The 25,001-nt window shown below is 47.2% G+C and overlaps 1 protein-coding gene across 1 annotated transcript; it reads right to left on the bottom strand.

The window, feature by feature from the left end:
* Window positions 1–1,208: 1,208 nt before the first annotated feature.
* RAB19 (RAB19, member RAS oncogene family) lies at window positions 1,209–23,257 on the bottom strand. Its single transcript, XM_032761928.2, has 4 exons — window positions 23,196–23,257; window positions 19,573–19,796; window positions 15,957–16,140; window positions 1,209–1,477 (listed from the first exon to the last, which is right to left on the bottom strand). The coding sequence occupies exons 2-4, from the start codon at window positions 19,771–19,773 to the stop codon at window positions 1,209–1,211; spliced, it is 654 nt and encodes a 217-aa protein (XP_032617819.1). The 5' UTR covers window positions 19,774–19,796; window positions 23,196–23,257.
* Window positions 23,258–25,001: the final 1,744 nt, after the last annotated feature.

The following is a 25,001-nucleotide window of genomic DNA, read 5'->3' as shown; positions in this document are numbered from 1 at the left end:
CTGGCCAACGTAGTGAAACCCAGTCTCTACTAAAAATACAAAAAAAATTAGCTGGGCGTGGTAGTGGGCACCAGTAGTCCCAGCTACTTGGGAGGCTGAGGCAGGAGAATTGCTTGAACCCAGGAGGTGGAGTTTGAGGTTGCAGTGAGCTGAGATCGTTCCACTGCATTCCAGCCTGGGTGACAGAGTAAGACTCAGTACCCCCCCCCACAAAAAAAAAAAAAAAAAAAGATCGGGCATGGTGGCTCATGCCTGTAATCCCAGCACTTTGGGAAGTCAAGGTGGGCAGATCACTTGAGCTCAGGAGTTCAAGATCAGCCTGAGCAACATGGTGAAACCTTGTTTCTACAAAAAATACAAAAATTAGCCAGGTGTGGTGGCGTGTGTCTGTAGTCCCAGCCACTTGGGAGACTGAGGTGGGACAATCTCTTGAACCCAGGAGGTGGTGGTTGCAGTGAGCCAATATCCCACCACTGTACTCCAGCCTGGGTGGCAGAGTATGACCCTGTCTCAAAAAAAAAAGAAAAAAATATTGCAGGTGTCTTCCCCTATCCCAGGATGGGGGCCAAGTCAGCCCCGCTAGAATAGAGTGAATTCCAGTTCCATCTCCATCAGACAGTTCCTGACCATTTGGCAAGATGGTACTTCTGGTATTTCTGCTAAAAGGCTTCGCTCCCCAAAGTGAAGACCTGAGGTGTGAATGTCAGGAACAAAATGATAGCAGCATTCTGGTTTCTCATTGTGGACTTTTGTTCCATTCTCCCTCCCTGAGCTGTTTCAAACTGTTCCAGAATGTTCCAAACAGCCTCTTCTCTCTCTTGCTGTTTCGCCCCCCTCCTTTCCTTCGCTACCCTCTTCTTCAAGCAAGAAACAAAATTCAGCAGAAAGCAGCAGAAGCGCTGGGGAGACAGAAAAGTGAAAGGGGAGAAGAGTACACTTCGTCCTCCCTCTCCTAGCCCGAAGTCCTGCCTTCTCCAGGAGTCAAGAGTCAGTGAAAACAATGGTGCTGGTTTTCCTGAGAGTCAGCAGCTACGACCTGTAGTGTGAGTCAAGGGAGAAGTGTGGCCCATCCAGACTGGGAGGATTAGGGGTGAGCGGCAAGTCCACGCTGGGGTCTAAAGCGCCACTGGGGCAACACTACGGTGTCCTGGCTACCTTTGGTTTCAGAGGCGGCCTCTTTGGTGGGTGCGACTGGCTTTGCAAACATCTTAGCAAGTGCAGTGGGTCTTTTCACTTGGACCCTGGGCCATAAGAACGGGGCTGGCGTCCTGGGGGAGGCCGTTCAGGGCACTCTCCCCATATAGGTGCAGGCTGTTGCGGGCGATCAGCTCCTTGGCCATAAGCACGAAGACTTCGTCTATGTTCTTGGACTCCTTGGCAGATGTCTCCAAAACGGCCAGGAGGCCGTACTTCTCAGCCAGCGTGCAGGCATCCTCGAACAGGACGTGACGCTTTTCCCAGAGGTCACATTTATTTCCTGGAAGGAAAAGATAAGCCAATATTCCATTGAGTAACTTTATCTGGTTTCTTTCAAAATGAACTTTACAAATAACATTTTAATGCTTCAATAGGCATGCATGCATTCATTCACAAATGGTAATTGAGGGCACATTTTTTTGTTTCTTTTTTTTTTTTTTTTGAGATGGAGTTTCACTCTTGTTGCCCAGGCTGGAGTGCAATGGTGCAGTCTTGGCTCATTGCAACCTCCGTCTCCTGGGTTCAAGTGATTCTCCTGCCTCAGCCTCCCAAGTAGCTGGAATTACAGGCACCCGCCATCACGCCCGGCTAGTTTTGTATTTTTAGTAGAGAAGGGGTTTTGCCATATTGGCCAGGCTGGTCTCGAACTCCTAACCTCAGGTGATTGCCTGCTTCGGCCTCCGAAAGTGCTGGGATTACAGGCATGAGCCACCACACCCGGCCTTTGCTCCTCTTTTTACTCTCTTTTTCTCCCTCTCAAACAGCAGAGTGTTGGATGCTGTGTGAGATGGAGCTCATTTAGCTGAGTAGACTGTGATCAGGATTTGCTGGATTGGAGGTGCATAATGGAAGACTTTCTTTCTCTCTTTTTTTTTTTTTTTGAGTTGGAGTCTCACTCTGTCACCCAGGCTGGAGTGCAGTGGTGCAGTCTTAGCTCACTGCTACCTTTGCCTCCCAGGTTCAAACGATTCTCGTGCCTCAGACTCCCGAGTAGCTGAGATTACAGGCCAATACCACCACGCCTGGCTAATTTTTGTATTTTTAGTAGAGATAGGGTTTCACCATGTTGACCAGGCTGGTCTTGAACTCCTGTCCTCCAGTGATCTGCCCACCTTGGCCTCCCAAAGTGCTGGGATTATAGGCATGAACCACCACGCCTGGCCTAAAGGACTTTCTGAGAAAGCGATAATTTACCTACAACAAAAGTTTGCCTTTGATTTCCCTGAGGCAAGAATCTAAAGATAAAATTACTTTCCCACAGGAGTCGTTCTACGAAACATCAAGATTTATTACAAAACTGTAGTAATTAAGACAAGCTAGACTATTGTTTCTCAACCTGGTTTTCATTCCTGTCCCCACAGGAGCCTCTGTAGATATTTTTTTCCGTAATTCCCCCTTCTTCCATAAAACATGTTTAAACCTTTTATTTTGAAACAATTATAGCTATAAGGGAAGTCATTATATATGTGTATATATATATATATACACACACACACACATATACACACACACACACACACACACACACACACACACACACATATATATATATATATATAGAAGAGAAGCCGGGCGCGGTGGCTCAAGCCTGTAATCCCAGCACTTTGGGAGGCTGAGGCGGGCGGATCACGAGGTCAGGAGATCGAGACCATCCTGGCTAACACGGTGAAACCCCGTCTCTACTAAAAACACAAAAAATTAGCCGGGCGTGTTGGTGGGCGCCTGTATTCCCAGCTACTCGGGAGGCTGAGGCAGGAGAATGGCGTGAACCCAGGAGGTGGAGGTTGCGGTGAGCCGAGATCGCGCCACTGCACTCCAGCCTGGGGGACAGAGAAAAGAAGAGAGAGAGAGAGAGAGAGAGGTCCAGTTTACCCTTCACCCAGTTTCCCCCAATGGTAATATCTTATATAACTATAGCACATTATCAATACCAGGAAGTTGACATTGGTGCTATCCACAGACTTTAATCAGATTTCTTGTCATGAGGCCGGGCTTGGTGGCTCATGCCTGTAATCCCTGCACTTTGGGAAGCCGAGGTGGGTGGATCACCTGAGGTCAGGAGTTCGAGACCAGCCTGGTCAACATGGCGAAACCCCATCTCTACTAAAAATACAAAATTAGCTGGGTGTGGTGGTGCATGCCTGTAGTCCCAGCTACTTGGGAGGCTGAAGCAGGAGAATCACCTGAACCCAGGAGGCAGAGGTTGCAGTGAGCTGAGATCACACCATTGCACTCCAGCCTGGGCGACAATAGCGAAACGCCATTTAAAAAAAAAAAAAAAATTTCTCAGCCAGGCACAGTGGCTCACGCCTGCAATCCCTGCACTATGGGAAGCCAAGGCGGGTGGATCACCTGAGGTCAGGAATTCGAGACCATCCTGGCCAACATGGCGAAACCCCGTCTCTACTAAAAATACAAAAAATTAGCTGGGTGTGGTGGCACGCGCCTGTAATCCCAGCTACTCAGGAGGCTGAGGCAGGAGAATCACTTGAACCCAGGAAGTGGAGGTTGCAGTGAACTAAGATTGTGCCACTGCACTCCAGCCTGGGCAACAAGAGTAAAATTCTGTCGTAAAAAAAAAAAAGTTTCTTGTCATAAATGAATAAATGTCCCAAGCACTTATTTGTGTGTATGTTTATAATTATACACAATCTGATCACATGCGTAGATTCCTTTAACCACCACCACAGTCAAAGCGCTGAACAGTTCTATTCTCACAAAGCTCTCTTTCATGCTATTCCTTTATAACTCTCACCACCCCCGGTCCTCCGCCCCTGCTAACCACCAATCTATTCTAATTCCAGAATATTATATAAATGGATTCATATATGTAACCTTTTGAGATTGTCTTTTTTCACTCAGCATAATTCCTTTGAGATCCATTCAAGTTGTTGTATAAATCAGTAGTTTGTTTTCTGCATACCACTAGTAGTTTTTATTGCTGAGTAGTATTCCATAGTATGCATGGACCAACATTTGTGTTTTTTTTTTTGAAATGTAGTCTCTCTCTGTTACCCAGGCTGGAGTACAGTGGCACCATCTTGGCTCACTCCAACTTCTACCTCCGAGGTTCAAGCGATTCTCCTGCCTCAGCCTCCTGAGTAGCTGGGACTCCAGGCACACCCCACCATGCCCAGCTAATTTTTGTATTTTTAGTAGAGACGGAGCTTCACCATGTTGGCCAGGCTGGCCTTGAACTCCTGACCTCATATGATCTGCCCACCTTGGCTTCCCAAAATGTTGGGATTACAGGTGTGAGCCACCACGCCCAGCCAAGGACCAATATTTGTTTAATCATCCACCTTATTTATTTATTTATTTATTTGAGCAGAGCGTTGCTCTGTCACCCAGGCTGGAGTGCAGTGGTGCTATCTTGGCTCACTGCAACCTCCGCCTCCCAGGTTCAAGAGATTCTCCTACCTCAGCTTCTCGAGTAACTGGGATTACAGGCATGCGCCACCATGCCCGGCTAATTTTTGTATTTTTAGTAGAGACAGGATTTCACCATGTTAACCAGGCTGGTCTTGAACTCCTGACCTCAAGTGATCCACCCACCTCGGCCTCCCAAAGTGCTGGGATTACAGGCGTGAGCCACTGTGCCTGGCCTTTATTTATTCATTTTTTTTGAGACAGGGTCTTGTCCTGTCACCTGGGCTGGAGTGCAGTGGCATGATCATAGCTCACTGCAGCGTTAACGTTCTAGGCTCAAGCAGTTAACCTCTCAAATAACTAGGACTACAGACATGCACCACCACCCATGGCTAATTTTTTTTTTTTTTTTTTTGGTGATAGGGTCTCACTTTGTTGCCCAGGCTGGAGTGCAGTGGAGTGATCTTGGCCTATGAAAATTTAATACCACAGATGCGCTGTGTATGGCCCTTTGGAGGGCCATAAACCGTTGTAATATTGAGGATATTTTCATTCCCAAGAGCATAAATGAACTAGATCAATGGAGAGGAAAAACAGCTCAGAAACAAACTCATGTATAAATGTGTACTCTACAAAAAGATGGTGCCACAGAGCAGTGGAAAAGGTTGCCTGTTTTTTTTTGAGACAGCATCTCACTCTGTTGCCCAGGCTGGAGTGCAGTGGCATGATCTCGGCTCACTGCAGCCTCCACTTCCCAGGTTCAAGTGATTCTCCTGCCTCCACCTCCCGAGTAGCTGGGATTACAGGCACCCACCACCACGCCCAGCTAATTTTTGTATTTTTCTAGTAGAGATGGGGTTTTACCATGTTGGCCAGGCTGGTCTTGAACTCCTGACTTCAGGTGATCAGCCCACCTCGGCCTCCCAAAGTGTTAGGATTACAGGCGTGAGCCACCATGCCTGGCCAAGGTTGCCTTTTTAGTAAATGGTACTGAGACAATTAGATCTTTATATAGAAAAATTTTTGACCCATACCTTTCACCATACACAAAAAATCAATTACAGGTAGATCTAAATGTAAAAGGCAGAGTAATGATAATAATTAATCAATTAAACTTTAAAAGATAATGTAATCTTGATTTCAATTAAGAAAAAATTTCCTAAATAGGACACAGGAAGCAATCATTATTAAAGAAAAGATAAAAAAAAAAAAAGAAAAGATCAATAGATTGAAATATATTAAAATTAACAATGTCTGTTCATCAAAATACACCATCAAGAGATGAAAAGGCTGGGTATAGTGGTTCATGCCTGTAAACCCAGTGGTTTGGGAAGCTGAGGCAAGAGGATCACTTGAGCCCAGGAATTCAAGACCAGCCTGGGCAATACAACAAGACCCCACCTCTACAAAACATAATAAAACACTAGCTGGGGCTGGGCATGGTGGCTCACACCTGTAATCTCAGCACTTTGGGAGGCTGAGGCTGGTGGATCACTTGAGGCCAGGAGTTTGAGATCAGCTTGGCCAACATGGTGAAACCTCATCTTTACTCATAATATAAAAATTAGCTGAGTGTAGTGGCACGTGCCTGTAATCCCAGCTACTTGGGAGGCTGAGGCATGAGAATCGTTGAACCCAGGAGGTAGAGGTTGCAGTGAGACGAGATCGGGCCACTGCACCCCAGCCTGGATCACAGATCAAGACTCTGTCTCAAAAAACAAAACAAAACAAAACAAAACAACCTAACTGGACATGTTGGAATGCGCCTGTCGTCCCAGCTACTTGAAAGATTGAGGCAGGAGGATTGCTTCAGCCCAGGAGTTCGAAGCTGCCATAAGCTAGGATGGCACTATTGCACTCCAGCCTGGTGACGGAGTTAGACCCTATCTACAAAAAATAAAACATAAAAGGCCGGGCGTGGTGGCTCATGCCTGTAATCCCAGCACTTTGGGAGGCCGAGGCAGGTGGATCATGAGGTCAGGGGTTCGAGACCAGCCTGACCAACATGGTGAAACCCCGTCTCTATTAAAAATGCAAAAATTAGCTGGGCGTGGTCGTGGGCGCCTATAATCCCAGCTACTCAGGAGGCTCAGCCAGGAGAATTGCTTGAACCCAGGAGGCAGAGGTTGCAGTGAGCTAAGATCGCGCCACTGCACTCCAACCTGGGTGACAGAGCAAGACTCAGTCTCAAAAAAATAAAAGTAGAATAAAAAATAAAAAAACCAAAATATTCCTTCCTTTAGGTATTTTTAAGAAGAGAGAGGGAAAAGTCACTCCACAGGGTGGAAGATGATGTTTGCAACATATGTAACTGACAAAGGGCTGGGGCCTCCTTCAAGAGAACCTAGTGCAGGGAATGAAGGTGACAGACAGCCCAGCAGGACCCTAGTGCAGCGCCCTAGTGGGGATAGCACCCCATTCCCTGTACCATGAGGGCGCTCACGCACATCCATGCTGCAGGATGCAGGATTCGATTCCTCTATCAGGCAACCTTGGCTTTTGAGCACCCCATTGCCTGAAAAATAAACTTTGTTTGAATTGTGCTTAGTCTAAGACTCTTCCTACCTACCAAGCCGTTCTTCCTCCGTTCTGTCCTTCCCAGGGGCAGGTCTACATCTCATAGAAGACTCCCTGCCTCCTTCTGCTCCTTCTTCTTCTCTTTTTTTTTTTTTTTTTTGAGATGGAGTCTCACTGTGTTGCCCAGGCTGGAGTGCAGTGGCGTGATCTCAGCTCACTGCAACCTCTGCCTTCTGGGTTCAAGCGATTCTCCTGGCTCAGCCTCCTGAGTAGCTGGGATTACAGGTGCCCACCACCACGCCCAGCTATTTTTTGTATTTTTAGTAGAGACGGGGTTTCACCATGTTGGCCAGGCTGGTCTCGAACTCCTGACTTCAGGTGATCCACCTGCCTCGGCCTCCCAAAGTGCTGGGATTACAGGCATGAGCCACCGTGCCCAGCCCTGCTCCTTCTTTATCCCTCACAGCTGTTTCTCCCAATAAATCTCTTGCATGTCTATCTCATCCTGTCCCAACATCTGCTTCCTGGAGGACCCACACTGACACAGACTCATTTTCAGAAGCTATAAGCTACTCTTAGGAATTGACAAGAAAAAGATAACAAACAGAAAAATGGGCCTTGGACTTGAAAAGTATTTCACAACAGAGGATATCCAAATAGCTAACAAACATCTGAAAAGGTGTTCAATCCCGTCAATAAACAGTGAAATGCAAATGAAAAACAGTAGTGATCTCATGACACACTTCTCAGGATGCATGGAAGTAAAAGGACTAATAGCACCAAACGTTGGTGAAGATGTAGAACAACGGAAACCCACACACACTGCTGATGGGAGTACAGACTAGAACGACCACTCTGGCAAGTGGTTTGGGATTATCTAGAGCTGCATGACCATGCGATTTTGCTCCTGGGTATTACTCGACAGAGATGTGTGCCCATCGGCATCAATAAACATATACCAGAATGTTCAGAGCAGCAATTTTCCTAGTTGCCCCAAACTAGAAACAACTCAAATGTCCATTGCCAAGGTAACAGAGAAATACTCTGTAGGGTGTTCTTGCAAAGGAATAGTATACGAATTATACAAAAGAATAGATTCCAGCCACATGCAACAATGGATGAAACTCATAAACAATATTGAGGGAAAGAAACTTAGGCAAAAAGGTATGATTTTGTTTATATATAACGTACAAAACAATCGCAAAACAAGACGAGGCACAGTGGCTCACACCTGTAATCCCAGCACTTTGGGAGGCTGAGGTGGGTGGATCACTTGAGGTGGGGAGTTCAAGACCAGCCTGGCCAACATAGTAAAACACATCTGTACTAAAAATACAAAAATTAGCTGGGCATGGTGGCATATGCCTGTAATCCCAGCTACTTGGGAGGCTGAGGCATGAGAATCACTTGAACCTGGGAGGTGGAGTTTGCAGTGAGCCGAGATCATGCCACTGCACTCCAGCCTGGGCAATGGAGTGAGACTTTATCTGAAAAAAAAAAACAACCCACAAAACAAACGAAAAAACCCACCAAAACAAAACTGCAGTATTTAGGGATGTGGGCTTAGGTAGTAAAATGATTAAAAAAGAAAAAAGCAAAGAAGTGTTTATCATAAAAGCACTTGCCTTTGGGGCAGAAGGAGTGTGGAGTAATGAAGTGAAAGCTGGTGGGGGTGAAGAGTGGGCTGGCAATATTCTTTTTTTTTTTTTTTTTTGAGACAGGGTCTCACTGTGGCACCCAGGCTGTAGTGCAGTGTTGTGATCACCGCTCACTGCAGACTCTACCTCCTGAGCTAAAGCAATCCTCCCAATTCAGCCTCCTGCGTAGCTGGGACTACAGGCGCATGCCATCACGCCCAGCTAATTTGTAACTTTTTTGTAGAGATTGGGTCTCCCTATGTTGCTCAGGCTGGTCCCACCTCTGTCTCCCAAAGTGTTGGGATTACAGGTGTGAGCCCATACCCGGTCAATATTCTCTTTTTTTTTTTTTTTTTTTTTTAAGAGACGGAGTCTGTCACCCAGGCTGGAGTAAAGTGGCGCAATCTCGGCTTACCGCAACCTCTGCCTCCCGGTTTCAAGCAATTCTCCTGCCTCAGCCTCCCGAGTAGCTGGGACTACATACAGGTGCATGCCGCCACGCCCGGCTAATTTTTTTTTTTTTTTTTTTTTTTATTTTAGCAGAGACTGAGTTTCACCGTGTTGCCCAGGCTGGTCTCCAACTCCTGAGCTCAGGCAATCCGCCCGCCTCAGCCTCCCAAAGTGCTAGGACTACATGCATGAGCCACCGCACCTGGCCAGTATTCTCTGTCTTGACCCAGCTGGTGTTTGCTCAGCTGTTCCCTCTGAGATAAATCAATGTGTACTTTTCTTTATATACATTAATATGTCCCAATAAAAAAGATTTTGAAAATCTTTTCCCATAGTCACTGTCACCAACCTGCTCAGTGTCAAAGCTGGACTTAGATCATAATGATCCCCAAAGAAGTTTAAATCCAAGACCATTTTCAGCAGACATTAGCACATTTGAGTGCTGCAGTAGGCTAGGAAAGGGGGCCCGTGGAGACCAGGCTCTAGCCTCAGGCAGCTGTCAGTGCTAAAAGGGTCTTTGCAGGTGTGATTAATTTGAGGATCTTGAGATGGGGGGATTATTCTGGACTAGCTGGGCAGGCCCTGAACGCAATCGCAAGTAACCTTACAAGGGGGAGGTAGAGGGAGACTTGATCCCACACTGGGAGAAGGTGATGTGAAGGCAGAGGCACACAGAGCCAAAGATTGCACCAGAAGCCAGAGGAGGCGAGGGACAGAGTCTCCCCTATAGCGTCCAGAGGGGCACGGCCCTGCTGACACCTCCATTTCAGCCCTGCAGGACTGATTTCAGACTTGTGGCGTCCAGGACAGTGGGAGAACACACCTGTTGTTTTCAGCCCTCAGCTTGTGGCAGTTGGTTACGGCAGCCACAGGAAGCTCGTATAGCATGCACCTTCAAGAGAACCATGCGTGTGTTTTTAGCTGGTGAGCCCGAAACTCAGGGCTGAGCTCTGCTTCTAGAAGAAAGGAATGAGAGTCCCTGGTGGAGGAAGGGATGTGGTGAGAGAAGGAAGCCCTGCAGCCAGGAATCTGATTTACTCCCTGCTTCCCGCTCCATCTGTGGATTTGACTTTTTTTTTTTTTTTTTTAAAGATAGGGTCTCCATCTGTTACCTAGGCTGGAGCACAGTGGCTCAATCATAGCTCACTGCAGCCTTGAACTCCTAGCCTCAAGCAATGTGCCCACCTCAGTCTCCAGAGTAGTTGAGACTATAGGCGTACACCACTGAGTCCAGCTAATTTTTTTTTTTTTTTTTTTTGAGACAGAGTCTTGCTCTGTCACCCAGGCTGGAGTGCAGTGGTGCGATCTTGGCTCACTGCAGCCTCTGCCTCCTAGGTTCAAATGATTCTTGTGCCTCAGCCTCCCGAGTAGCTGGGGCTACAGGCACTCGCCACCACACCTGGCTGATTTTTTTTTTTTTTTCGTATTTTTGGTAAAGACGGTTTCACCATGTTGGCCAGGCTGGTCTCAAACTCCTGACCTCAAGCAATCCACCTGCCTTGGCCTCCCAAAGTGCTGGGATTACAGTTGTGAGCCACTGGGCCCACCTTAATTTTTTATTTTTTGTAGAGATGGAGGTCTCACTATGTTGCCTGGGCTGATCTCAAGCTCCTGGCATCAAGCAATCTTCCCACCTCAACTTCCCAAAGTGCTGGGATTTATAGGTGTGAGCCACGGCGCCCAGCTGGATTCTAATTTTTATGACCTGCTCCTTCCACCTGCTCCTCTACCACAACTAGATCAACAGTGCTGATGTCCACGGTTCCGCCTTCCAACAGCCAGGGCTGCACACTCCGGGGTGAGCCAGGTGCCTGGAGAAAGGGAAAGGATCTGAAGTTTGCTAAGTGAACGGTGACAGATGGCCCTGCCCCAAGGAAGGGCTTCATTTTGTTAGGGAGGCAAGAGAGACACAGAGAACATTAAATGGCCAGACAAGAATGTATCAATCCAAGACAGCAATAGAATAACATACACTATGGACCAGGTGAGCTGCATGAGTTGTTTGTAGTACAAGTATACAACCCCCAAATCCCCCCAACTCGGAAACTCCACTCCTGAGCAGCTGTAACCAGTGCATTTCTTGATAATTCATTGGACAGTAAAATCTGAGCTAAACTAGCCATTTGAAGTTTTTTGTTTTTTATTTATTTATATATTTTTGAGACAGAGTTTTGTTCTTGTTGCCCAGGCTGGAGTGCAATGGTGTGATCTCGGCTCACTGCAACATCCACCTCCTGGGTTCAAGTGATTCTCCTGCCTCAGCCTTCTGAGTAGCTGGGATTACAGGTGCCCGCCACCAAGCCCAGCTAGTAGAGACAGGGTTTCTCCGTGTTGGTCAGGCTGTTCTCCAATTCCCTACCTCAGGTGATCTGCCCGCCTTGGCCTCCCAAAGTGCTAGGATTACAGACATGAGCCACTGCACCCAGCTGTTTGTTTTAAAAATAAAGATGGGGTCTTGCAGCCGGGCGCGGTGGCTCACGCCTGTAATCCCAGCACTTTGGGAGGCCGAGGCGGGCGGATCACGAGGTCAGGAGATCGAGACCATCCTGGCTAACAGGTGAAACCCCGTCTCTACTAAAAATACAGAAAAATTAGCCGGGCGTAGTGGCGGGCGCCTGTAGTCCCAGCTACTTGGGAGGCTGAGGCAGGAGAATGGTGTGAACCCGGGAGGCGGAGCTTGCAGTGAGCCGAGATTGTGCCACTGCACTCCAGCCTGGGCGACAGAGCGAGACTCCGTCTCAAAAAAAAAAAAAAGATGGGGTCTTGCTATGTTGCCCAGGCTGGTGTTGAACTCCTGGCCTTAAGCAATCCCCCACCTCAGCCTCCCAAAGTGCTGGGATTACTGACATGAGCCACTGCACCTGGCTTGAATAATTTTTTTTTTTTTTTTGAGATAGAGTCTTGCTCTGTCACCCAGGTTGGAGTGCAGTGGTATGATCTCAGCTCACTGCAACCTCCGCCTCCCGGGTTCAAGCGAGTCTACTGCCTCAGCCTCCCAAGTAGCTGGGACTCCAGGTGTGTGCCACCACATCTGGCTAATTTTTGTATTTTTATTAGAGACGGGGTTTCATCATGTTGGTCAGGCTGGTCTTGAACTCCTGATCTCGTGATCCACCCGCCTTGGCCTCCCAAAGTGCTGAGATTACAGGAGTGGGCCACCACGCCCAGCATTGAAGATTTTATTCAACCTGCTCTGTATGACTATTTATACTTCTGACTGCATAAATAGTAATGTATTTGGCCATGGGGCATTGGCCTAGACCCTGCTGAGGGTGTTATATAACACAGAGTACATTTTTCTAAAATCTGACAAATTCTGAACTCTGAAATATTTGGCCCTGAGGGTTTTTGCTGAGTGATTGTGGACCTGTAATATAACAGGACTTTAAGTGGAAGGTTTGGCTGAGATCTTTAGAGGGACAAATATCAGATGTTGAAGAAAGTTATGAGACAGAGCATCCAGGATAAACTACAAAAAAGGATGGCTCCCTGCAATCCCAGCACTTTGGAAGGCGAGGTGGGTGGATCACTTGAGGTCAGGAGTTTGAGACCAGTCTGGCCAACATGGTGAAACCCTGTCTCTACTAAAAATACAAAAATTAGCCGGGCATGATGGCAGGTGCCTGTAATCCCAGCTGCTTGGGAGGCTGAGACAGGAGAATCACTTGAACCTGGGTGGTGGAGGTTGCAGTGAGCCGAGATTGCGCCACTGCACTCCAGCCTGGGCGACAGAGCAAGGACCTTCTCAAAAAAAAAAAAGAAAGAAAAAAAAAAGAGGTCAGGTCCCATGGAGTGAGGGTGGGAGAAAGATGGGAAGCCAGCCACCCCCAGAAGAAAGCAGGGCTGGGACCTGAAGTACCTTGTGAACCATGCTCAGGAATATGTACATCATTCTAAGGGAAATGGGGGCCTCTGAGGTTTTACATGGGGACATTAAGGGGAGCTGGGCCCCCTGTGGCCAGCTAGAGGAGGAACAGCTGTACAAATCAACATGCAATCAACCCCTGACACCGGGGTCATTCCTGTGCTGATGAAGTGGCTTCAAGGAGCTGGGGATAAACTTCTGAGACAGAAAGAAGCACCTGTATGAGGCAATGTGTGCAGGGACACTTCCGTGAGGGATGACACGAATTTTTCTGGATTCAGGCAGGGAGGTCACGAACAGAAAACAGGAAGGCTGCTGTGTCAGCCCTCTGGCATGGACACCTTATAAACTGGGAGACTGGGACACTCCACATCATCTTTGGGGGCATTTCTAGAACCAAGGAAGAAGTGAGGCAGAGATGGTTGTTATGAAAGACAGACTAGGGTATAAATACCAAGCAAACATTCTGAGATTCCTGGAAATCCTGCAACATCCTGGCATCTGTCACCCTTCTCTGATGCCTCTGTTTCACAGAGTGATTAAAGATGGAGCTGACTAGGGGAGAGGCAGCCGGGAGCCTGTGGGCTGGAGACAGGGAGCTGCCTTCAGAGATAGCACAGAGGGGCCGGGGGTGGTGGCTCATGCCTGTAATCCCAGCACTTTGGGAGGCTGAGTTGGGCAGATCACCTGAGGTCAGAAGTTCAAGACCAGCCTGGCCAACATGGTGAAATCCTGTTTCTACTAAAACAAAAATTAGCTGAGTGTGGTGGTGGGAGCCTGCAATCCCAGCTACTTGGGAGGCTGAGGCAGGAGAATTGCTTGAACCTGAGAGGCAGAGATTGCAGTGAGTCGAGGTTGCGCCACTGCACTCCAGCCTAGGCAACAGAGTAAGACTCCGTCTCAAAAAAAGAGAGAAGGTAGCGCAGAGGGAGGCACCTGAGGTTTGGCAGCTTCCCACTCAGCCCTGAGGAAGAGAACTGCCTCCATTGTGTCCTGGAGATGTATGACCTTAATACAAAGGTGGATCTGGTCCACATTCCTGGGGAAACCGCAAGTAGCTTAGAACTGCTTCATTCCCAAGTGAGATGCGTGCATTCCGCCCTTCTCTGGGAGCCATCATTGCTGGGTTTCCTTTTGTCCCTGGAGGGCATGGGCTGCACCTGCCTGTCTACCCCGGCCATTCGTATGCCATAGCACAGCTCTCCCATCTTTGCTCTACTAGGACATAACAGTTTCCTTTTATTATTTATTTATTTATTTATTTTTTAAGAGACCAGGTTTTGCTTTCTCACCCAGGCTGGAGTGCAGTGGTATGATCACAGCTCACTGCAGCCTCAAATTCCTGGGCTCAAGTGATTCCCCCCACCCCAACCTCCCAAGTAGCTGGGACTATAGGACTGTGCCACTACATCTCACTATTTTGTTTTGTTTTAGTTTTTGCAGAGATGAGGTCTCACTATGTTGACCAGGATGGTCTCAAGCTATCCTCCCGCCTCAGCTTCCCAAAGTGCTGGGATTACAGGCATGAACCACCATGCCTGGCCCAAAGACATTCATCACAGAAATAGAAAAGATTATCCCAAAATTTATATGGAACCATGAAAGACTCAGAATAGTCAAAGCTACCCTGAGCAAAAAGAACCAACCTAGAGGAATCACATTGCCTGACTTCAAATTATACTACAGAACTATAGTAACCAAAACAGTGTGGTAGTGATAAAAACAGACACATAGACCAATGGAACAGAATCCAGAATCCAGAAATAAATCCATACATCTACAGTAAAGTCATTTTTGACAAAGGTGCTAAGAACATATGTTGGGGAAAGGACAGTCTCTTCAATAAGTGGTGCTGGGAAAACTGGATACCCATATGGAGTACAACAGTACAATCTCAGCTTACTGTAACCTCTGCCTGCTTGGCTCAAGCAATCCTCCCACCTCAGCCTCCTGAGTAGCTGGGACTGCAGGTGTGCACCACCACACTCAGATAATTTTTTTTTTATTTTTTGTAGAGACGAGGTTTTGCCATGATGCCTAGGCTGGTCTTGAACTCCTGGGCTCAAGCAATTTACCTGCCTCGCCCTCCAAAGTGCTGGGATTACAGGCATGAGCCACCACACCCCATCTAGTTTATGTATTTTAATGTAAATTATTGGAAAACACTTAGAAATTGCCTCTTCTTTTTTCTTTTTAAGAACCCACTTGTACCCAATAAATAGATATACCAACTAGATACCCATAAAAAATTAAAAAACAAAACTCACCTGTTCTCTCTGCAGTAGAGATTGTCAAAAATAAAAATAAAGGGCCAGGCACAGTGGCTCATGCCTGTAATCCCAGCACTTTGGGAGGGCCAGGCAGGAGGATCATTTGAGCCCAGGAGTTCAAGACCAGCCTGGGCAACATGGCAAAACCCTGTCTTTACAAAAAATTTAAAAAAAAAATGGGCTGGGCATGGTGGCATCCAGCTTAAAGGCACTTTCTGAGGCCCTATCCATCACTTACACTTTTTTTTTTTTTTTTTTCGACAGAGTGTTGCTCTGTCACCCAGGCTGGAGTGCAATGGCACGATCTCGACTCACTGCAACCTCTGCCTTCTGGGTTCAAGCGATTCTCCTGCCTCAGCCTCCCGAGTAGCTGGGACTACAGGCACCCACCACTACGCCTGGCTAATTTTTTTGTATTTTTAGTAGAGACGAGGTTTCACCGTGTTAGCCAGGATGGTCTTCATCTCCTGACCTCGTGATCCGCCCATCTCAGCCTCCCAAAGTGCTGGGATTACAGGCGTGAACCACCGTGCCCGTCTGCATCACTTACACTTTTAAGATTTCATTTTCCACTGCCATTAGAAACACGCAGAAAGCTGAGCATCCTCAGAGGAGAGTAAACAAAAGTTAAAAACTTCAAAAATGTCATACCAATCAGCATAATGACCAAATTTGCAGCTCCATATTTCTCTATCTCATGAATCCAGTGAGGGATGGACTCGAATGTGGACCGCCGGGTGAGGTCATAGGCGATGATGGCCGCGTGGGCACTGCGGTAGTAGCTTTGGGTGATGGTGCGGAAGCGCTCCTGGCCGGCTGTGTCCCACACCTGCATCTAGAGAAGGACAGGAAGGAGAGTCCAAATCAGGGGTTCCCACAGGTAATGGGAACTCCTTCACCTACATCATCTTAAAAACACAGTTTCTGGTTCTCACTTCTAGATATTCAGACCCAGTAGGTCTGGGGTGGGACCCAGGAATCTATTCTTTCAGTCGCTCCCGGATGACTTGGATATCCTCCTTGGTTGGGGAACGACCTTCTAAGACAAACTTGTCCAACCTGCAACCCACGGGACACATTTGGCCCAGGACAACTTTGAATGCAGCTCAACATAAATTTTTAAACTTTCTTAAAATACTATGAGGTTTTTTGCAATTTTTATTTATTTATTTATTTTTTTAGCTCATCAGGTATCATTAGTGTTAGTGTAATTTATGTGTGGCCCAAGACAATTCTTCTTCTAACATGGCCCAGGGGAACCAGAAGCTTGGACAGCTCTGATTTAAGGGATGCTGCTGTCAGAGAGGTGGACCTATTTTTTTTGAAACGGAGTCTCGCTCTGTCACCCAGGCTGGAGTGCAGTGGCGCCATCTCAGCTCACTGCAAGCTCTGCCTCCTGGGTTCACGCCATTCTCCTGCCTCAGCCTCTTGAGTAGCTGGGAATACAGGTACCCGCCACCACGCCCGGCTAATTTTTTTGGTATTTTTTAGTAGAGACAGGGTTTCACCGTGTTAGCCAGGATGCTCTCGATCTCCTGACCTTGTGATCTGCCTGCCTCGGCCTCCCAAAGTGCTGAGATTACAGGCGTGAGCCACTGCGCCCGGCCGAGAGGTGGACCTATTTTATCCTGGGGTCTTGTGTTCTTTGCCTTTTCACCTGACTCATCACTTGGTCCAGATTTGGGGGCTCACCTTTTGAGTCTGCCCATGGATCTGAATACTGGGAAAGGTGATAATATTGGCCGAACTGTTTTGATTTTAAAGGAACACTCAAGCTGTTCATGTTTGGAATGTCCTCACAATAATACCTCCCAAATTAGCCACCCGAGCGGCAGCACCAGTTCACACAGCCTCTCACAGTGTCTGAGGGTAACAATTTCTTCATATTCTCATACTATTTATATAAAATTTATTTTTTAGAGAAAGTTTGCAAACATACACCAAAGCTAGAGATAATAGAAAAATGAGGCTGGGTGCAGTGGCTCATGCCTGTGATCCCAGCACTTTGGGAGGCTGAATGGTGGATCACTTAAGCTCAGGGGTTTGAGACCAGCCTGGGCAACATGGTGAAACCCCATCTCTGTGAAAAATACAAAAATTAGCTGGGCATGGTGGTGCATGCCTGTAGTCCTGGCTACTTGGGAGACTGAGGCAGGAGGATCCCTTGAGCACAGGAGGTCAAGGCTGTAGGGAGCTGAGATCATGCACCACTGCCCTCCATCTGGGCAACAAAGTGAGACCGTGTCTCAAAAAAATAAAAAAAGAACCCTCATACACCTAACACCCAGATTCAATAATTAATGAGATTTTGTTACTTGCTTCATCTAGCACTTTCTATTGATTTCTTTGAGGTATTTTTTAATTTTTAAAATTTTTATTTATTATTTTATCTTTTTGAGACAGAGTCTTGCTCTGACTCCCAGGCTGGAGTGCAATGGTATGATCTCGGCTCACTGCAACCTCTGCCTCCTGGGTTCAAGTAATTTTCATGCCTCAAGCCTCCCGAGCAGCTGGGATTACAGGCATGAGCCACCACGCCCGGTTAATTTTTTGTATTTTTAGTAGAGACAGGGTTTTCCCACGTTGGCCAGGCTGGTCTTGAACTCCTGACCTGGGGTGATCTGCCTGCCTCGGCCTCCAAAAGTGCTGGGATTACAGGTGTGCCACCATGCCTGGCAGTTTATGGCATTTTTGAGTACATAGAAAATTTGACCTCTTTTTGAGACAGAGTCTCACTCTGTCACCTAGGCTGGAGTGCAGTGGTATGATCTCGGCTCACTGTAACCTGTGCCTCCCAGGTTTGAGAGATTCTCCTGCCTCAGCCTCCCGAGTAGCTGGGACTACAGGCACCCGCCACCATGCCTGGCTAATTTTTGTATTTTTAGTAGAGAGGGGGTTTTACCATGTTGGCCAGGCTGGTCTTGAACTCCTGACCTTAAGTGATCCACCCGCCTTGGCCTCCCAAAGTTCTGGGATTACAGGTGTGAGCCACCTTGCCTGGCCACTAGAAAATTTGACCTTTTAAGGCCAGGTATGGTGGCTCACGCCTGTAATCCCAGCACTTTGGGAGGGTGAAGTGGGAGGATTGTTTGAGCCCAGGAGTTTAAGACTGGCCTGAGCAACACAGGAAAATCCTGTCTCTACAACAAATTTTAAAAATGAGTTGGGCATGGTGGGGTACACCTGTGGTCCCAGCTGTTCAGGAGGCTGAGGTGAGAGGATCACTTGAGTCAGGGAGATGGAGGCTGGAGTGAGCTGTGATTGTGCCACTGCACTTCAGCCTGGGTGACAGAGCAAGACCCTGTCTCAGGCTGGGTGTGGTGGCTCACATCTGTAATCCCAGCACTTTGGGAGGTAGAGGCAGGTAGATCACTTGAGGTCAGGAGTTTGAGACCAGTCTGGCCAACATAGTGAAACCCCATCTCTACTAAAAATACAAAACTTAGCCCGGTGTGGTGGTGTGCACCTGTGAATCCAGCTACTTGGAATGCTGAGGCATGAGAATTACTTGAGCCCAGGAGGCGGAGATTGCAGTGAGCTGAAATTGTGCTCCTGCACTCCAGCCTGGGTGATGGAGTGAGACTCTGCTTCAAAAAAACAAAAACAAAAAGCCCTGTCTATACCCCCCACCCCCCAAAAAAGCAAATTTGACCTTTATATAGTTAGAGAAATGTATAAATTGACCTTCATAGTTAGATTCAGCAGTATTTTCCTTATTGACTTCTTGGTTCGTGTCTCATTTAAAGCCTGATTTTCCCATTCCATGATGAGAAAATAAATACTCCCATGTTTTCTTCCACTATTTGTATGATTTCATGTTTTATACTGAAATCTTTTATTGCTCAGACATGTGCTTTGTTGTTGAGAATTCTGGCTAAAAAAGGTGGAACCGGCCAGGCGTAGTGGCTCATACTTGTAATCCCAGCACTCTGGGAGGCCGAGGTGGGTGGATCATGAGGTCAGGAGATCGAAACCATCCTGGCTAACACGATGAAACCCCGTCTCTACTAAAAATACAGAAAAAAAAAAAAAAAAACCCCAAAAAATTAGCCGGGCATGGTGGCGGGCGCCTGTAGTCCCTGTTACTTGGGAGGCTGAGGCAGGAGGCTGAAGCAGGAGAATGGCATGAACCCAGGAGGTGGAGCTTGCAGTGAGCCGAGATCGCGCCACTGCACTCCAGCCTGGGCAACAGAGTGAGACTCCGTCTCAAGGAAAAAAAAAAAAAAAAAAAAAAGGTGGAACCAGTTCCGTCCCGGTGCCCTCTGACCTTCACTTTTTTGCCGTCAATATCAAGGGAGCGCACGGTAAAGTCCACTCCAATCGTGTTCTGCTGTGTCTCAGTGTAGACTCCAGACTTGAAATGCTGTACCACACACGTCTTCCCCACATTGGAATCCCCAATGAGGATAATCTTGAACAAATAGTCAAAGTTCTCATCTGCTGCCCTGGCTGAGCTGGAGAAGTGCATGGTTCTTGCCACCTAGAACAGAGCTAGGAAGAAAGGATGGAATTCAGCACCAGGAACTAGGGATCCAGTACAAGACAAGACGAAGGGAGGTCATTACCTTCACAGCACTACATCCTTGTGAGAGGACGATGCTAACTATTCTAGTCAGGCACAGAGGAGTTACCCCCATAAGCTGACATCTGCCCTACGTGTGTTGATCTTACTTTAGGGGTGCTCTTGGAATAAAGAGGTTCTACTGCCATTCTCTGGTGGGTCCAGTGGATGGTCAATACCATCAGATAAAAGCAGTGATATATCCTAGGCCTGGAGACGAGGTGCCACATGCTCCATCAGAGTGCCTGGAGAGCAGGAGGATGGCAGAAGAAATGCCCACAGCAGTGACTCACCTGCCATTGGAGGTCCCACCAGTGTCAATTTCACCTGAGGAGAAAGACTTCCAACTGCTATAAGACTGACCATCCAGGCTGGGCACGGTGGCTCATGCCTGTAATCCCAGCGCTTCGGGAGGCCAAGGTGGTTGGATCACCTGAGGTTGGGAGTTTGAGACCAGCCTGACCAACATGGAGAAACCCCATGTCTACTAAAAATACAAAATTAGCTGGGTGTGGTGGCGCATGCCTATAATCTCAGCTATTCCAGAGGCTGAGGCAGGAGAATCACTTGAACCCGGGAGGTGGAAGTTGCAGTGACCCGAGGTCATGCCTTTGCACTCCAGCCTGGGCAACAAGAGCGAAACTCCACCTCAAAAAAAAAAAAAACCAAAAAACAAAAAACTACTGACCATCCAGGTAGCCAGCAATGAGGACTGATAAGAGGTGATTGGTAAGTCAGCTTGGGGAAGAGTGACATGACCTTTTTGTTCTGTTTGGAGCCTAATTTTTTTGACCAGGAAATTAGGATTTTGAGAATATTCAAAATTAAAACCACAGCTATAATGTTATGGCATATTTTACCAAAGGCTGGTTATGGCATATTTTACCAAATGTTTTTTTTTCTTTTTTTTTTTTTGAGACAGAGTCTCGCTCTGTCCTCCAGGCTAGAATGCAATGGCATGATCTCAGCTCACTGCAACCTCTGCCTTCCAGTTCAAACAATTCTCCCACCTCAACCTCCTGAGTAGCTGGGACTATAGACCTGCACTACCACACCCAGGTAATTTTTGTATTTTTAGTAGAGATGGGGTTTCACCATATTGGTCAGGCTGGTCTCGAATGCCTGACCTCAAGTGATTTACCTGCCTCAGTCTCCCAAAGTGCTGGGATTACAGGCCTGAGCCGCCACACACCACCAGAAAATTAAGGTTTCTAATGACAGTATTTCACAAACTAAGTGATTATCAGAATTATCTGGGAGTATCATTGAAAAATATATATTTCCTTCTTTTTTTTTTTTTTTTTTTTTTTTTTGAGACAGAGTTTCACTCTTCTTGCCCAGGCTGGAGTGCAATGGTGTGGTCTCGGTTCACTGCAACCTCTGCCTCTCAGGTTCAAGCGATTCTCTTGCCTCAGCCTCCCAAGTAGCTGGGATTACAGGCGCCTGCCACCATGCCTGGCTAATTTTTGTATGTTTAGTCGATACAGGGTTTCGCCATGTTGGCCAGGCTGGTTAGGAACTCCTGACCTCAGGTGATCTGCCCGCCTTGGCCTCCCAAAGTGTTGGGACTACAGGCATGAGCTACCGTGCCCGGCTGGAAAATAAAGGTTTCTAATGACAGTGTTTCACAAACTAACTGATTATCAGAATTATCTGGGAATATCATTGAAAAAATATATTTTTGGAGGTCATCCCAGACTTGCTAAACATATTTTACCTTGTTCTTTTAAAACTTATTTCTTAGTATCCTCTTTTTTTTTTTTTTTTTTTTTTTGAGACAGGCTGGGGTGCAGTGGTACGATCTCAAAACTGCACTGGGCCAGGTTTTGTGTTTTGTGTTTTTAACTTTAAAATATGTTTAGTGCACCAGGCTGCAGTCACTCATGCCTGTAATCCTAGCACTTTGGCAGGCCGAGGCAGAAGGATCACTTGACGCCAGGAGGTTGAAAGTAGTCTGGGCAATATAATGAGACCCCCGCCTTCCGCCCATGCCCCCACCCGCCCATCTCTATTAAAATAATAAGAAATAGGCCAGGTGCAGTGGCTCACACCTGTAATCCAAGCAATTTGGGAGGCTGAGGCAGGCGGATCACTTGAGGTCAGGAGTTCAAGATCAGCCTGGCCAACATGGTAAAAACCCCATCTCTACTAAAAATACAAAAAATTAGCCAGGCGTGGTGGCATACACCTATAATCCCAGCTACTTGGGAGGCTAAGGCAGGAGAATGGCTTGAACCCAGAGGGCAGAGGTTGCAGTGAGCCGAGATCGCACCATTGCAGGCCAGCCTGGGCAACAAGAGCGAAATTCTATTTCAAACAAACAAACAAACAAACAAAAACACAAAACCAAAAACCTCTGTCTCTCTTCCCTCCCCTCCCCTCCCCTCTTGCTCTGTCTCTTCCCCAGGTGATTCTGATGATGAGCCAGGTTTGGAAAACAATCGACCAAGTCACCTACCTGAAACTTTACTCCCACCATCAGCATCCCTGGCTTAAATGTCCACCTGTGCTTAAATATCTCTGATCACAAGGAACTGACTACCTCCTGAAAAATTTCCATTTTGCACTGGGCAGCTCTCACTTCTGTGGGATTGACATCTCCCTCCGTGAGGTTTCCATCTGTCTAGCTCAGTGCTATCCTTACTCTGCCAAGACACATCACATTCCTGTTCCACATGACAGCCCATCAGATATTTGGAACAGCAAGAATATCCCCCCAAGGAGAATATCCCCATCCTCTTTAACTGCTCTTCATGAGAGTGTGTTTGGACTCCTCATCCAATTGCTCTAAAAGTAACTGAAACCTGATCCCACTTAATGATTACATTTGATGTGCTGCAAATTGCTCCTGCCTTGTGACATCCTTCTTCACCTCTCCGTTTTACTCTGGTTTTCTCTAAAGTCATAGACAAGGGCAGTCTGTCTCATCACACAAGGTAAAATGCACTCAAATGTCCAATCTGCATGCAAAAACCCAGGGCTTTAAGGCGATGAAGAAGGATCCCATACCTCTCTTGGACCTCTCTGAAATCACATATGGGTAGATGATCCGGCAGACAACAGACACAATCAAACCACTTTTTTCCTGTCTGACTTTTCAACTAAAGACAGCCATTCCACTTCCGGTGTCTTGGTCTTATCACTGTAACTTGAGCTGAGACTTTACTTCCACGTCTCCCCCCACCCTCCGGAGTCCTCAGGGCTTCCTCGAAAGCCCCCTTTCATTTAGCCTACAAGCCTTGCTGGGAGGCACAGGCAGCGTTCACCCCAGTGATGTCCTCCCGCCGGCATCCCGCAGCCTTCGCCTTCCTGGTTCACCTGTCGCTTACCTGTCTCTCTCTCTCACCTCTGCTGGTCAGCAGGTAATGTTTTCTCTTTCTTCTGGTTTTGCTTTTCAGCCCCCAGTGCCCCCTTCTTCCTCCTGCCTCGCTGCTTGGTGGGAAGTGTAGTTCTGGCCCCAGGTGTCGGGTTTGGCGTCCTGAGAAAGTGAAAGGAAAGTGCAATCCCCTCCCACCTACCCTGAGTCCGGAGCTGCCTCAGGGTACAAAGCGCCAGGTGAGAGTGGCCAGCACAGTGCAGGGCGCAGAGCCGGCTTTCTCACCAGCCTTCGCCCGCCTAGCGGAAAGCCCTCACGAGAAGGAACAGCCAGTGAATTAAACCAGCGGCGGCCCATACGATGCTGCCCCTGCTCCTTTCTTCTACTTTACCTTCTCTTGTGGGCTCTTGCGTCCTTTGCTCTCAATTTGTCCTGGTGTCCCTTGTTAGGAAACAATTTCAGAATGTATCTCATGATGTAGTAACAGTGACTGTTTTGCAAAATGTTTGGGTCAGTTGTACATATGCATATTGTACTGGGTGATGTAAAAAAAAAATTTTTTTTTTTTTTTTTTTGGAGACAGGGTCTCACTCTGTCACCCAGGCTGAAGTGCAGTGGCACCATCATGGCTTACTACAGCCTCAACCTCCCGGGCTCAAGCAATCCTCCTGCCTCAGCCTCCTGAATATCTGGGACTACAGCTGGCCGGAGGGTTGTTAGTTGAGATAACAGCAACTAAAGGAGGATATAGATCTTAAGTAATTTATTTTTATTATATATACATATTTTTTAGAGACAGGGTCTTGCTCTGTGGCCCAGGCTGGAGTGCGGAGGCGTGATCATGGCTCACTGCAGCCACAACATCCCACTTCATCCTCCCAAGTAGCTGGGACTACAGTCATACACCACCATGCCCTGCTAATTATTTATTTTTTTTAGAGATGGGATCTCCCTATGTTGCCCATGATGGTTTGAAACTCCTGGGTTTGGCCAGGCATGGTGGCTTATGCCTGTGATCCCAGCACTTTGGGAGGCTGAGGCGGGCAGATCACCTGAGGTCAGGAGTTCAAGACCAGCCTGGCCAACGTGGCAAAACCCCATTTCTACTAAAAATACAAAAATTAGCCGGGTGTGGTGGTGAGCCTATAATCCCAGCTACTCTGGCAGGAGAATCGCTTGAGCCTGGGAGGTGGAGGTTGCAGTGAGCCAAGGTCGCGCCACTGCACTCCAGCCTGGGTGACAGAGTGAGACTCCATCTCAAAAAAAAAAAGAAAAAAAGAAAAGAAGCTCCTGGGCTCAAGTGATCCTCCTGCCTTGGCTTCCCAAAGTGCTGGGATTACAAGGCATGAAACCACCGTGCCTGGCCAGATTGTAAGTAATTTAAGTCTTTGTTTTGTAGATCTGAATATCTCTTTGTGAGGAGTCAGAGAAAGGAGATGATGCAAAGAGAAGGAAGCAAAAACAAAACTAAAAGAACTTTGAAGGTATATGAGAAGAAAAAGCTGAAAAAAAAAAAAATGTCTCCCTCACTCCCTCAAAAATTCTACCATAGAGCAAAGGTTAACATCCAGAAAACCTCAAGTTTATCAGTCCCAGATGCTGGCAGTAGAAGCATAAAGCTGAGGTGAATTTTCCTTACTATTTTTTCCCCCAGAGTCTAGAACAGTAACTGCCTCTCAATGTCTATCACAGGGACCAGATTTTCTCCACTACATAGGATGTGATATGTAGGCAGTTAAATGGCATTTTAGACACAATAAGCAAAACTGAAATAGAGACACCCTGTTTGATAAAATATGTACATCGGTGTCCTGTTTCC

The sequence above is a fragment of the Hylobates moloch genome, unplaced genomic scaffold, assembly GCF_009828535.3.
Source record: "Hylobates moloch isolate HMO894 unplaced genomic scaffold, HMol_V3 SCAFFOLD_1, whole genome shotgun sequence".
NCBI lineage: Eukaryota > Metazoa > Chordata > Mammalia > Primates > Hylobatidae > Hylobates > Hylobates moloch.
The sequence above is the reverse complement of the archived record's forward strand: the minus strand, read 5'-3'. Positions and strand labels throughout refer to the sequence as shown.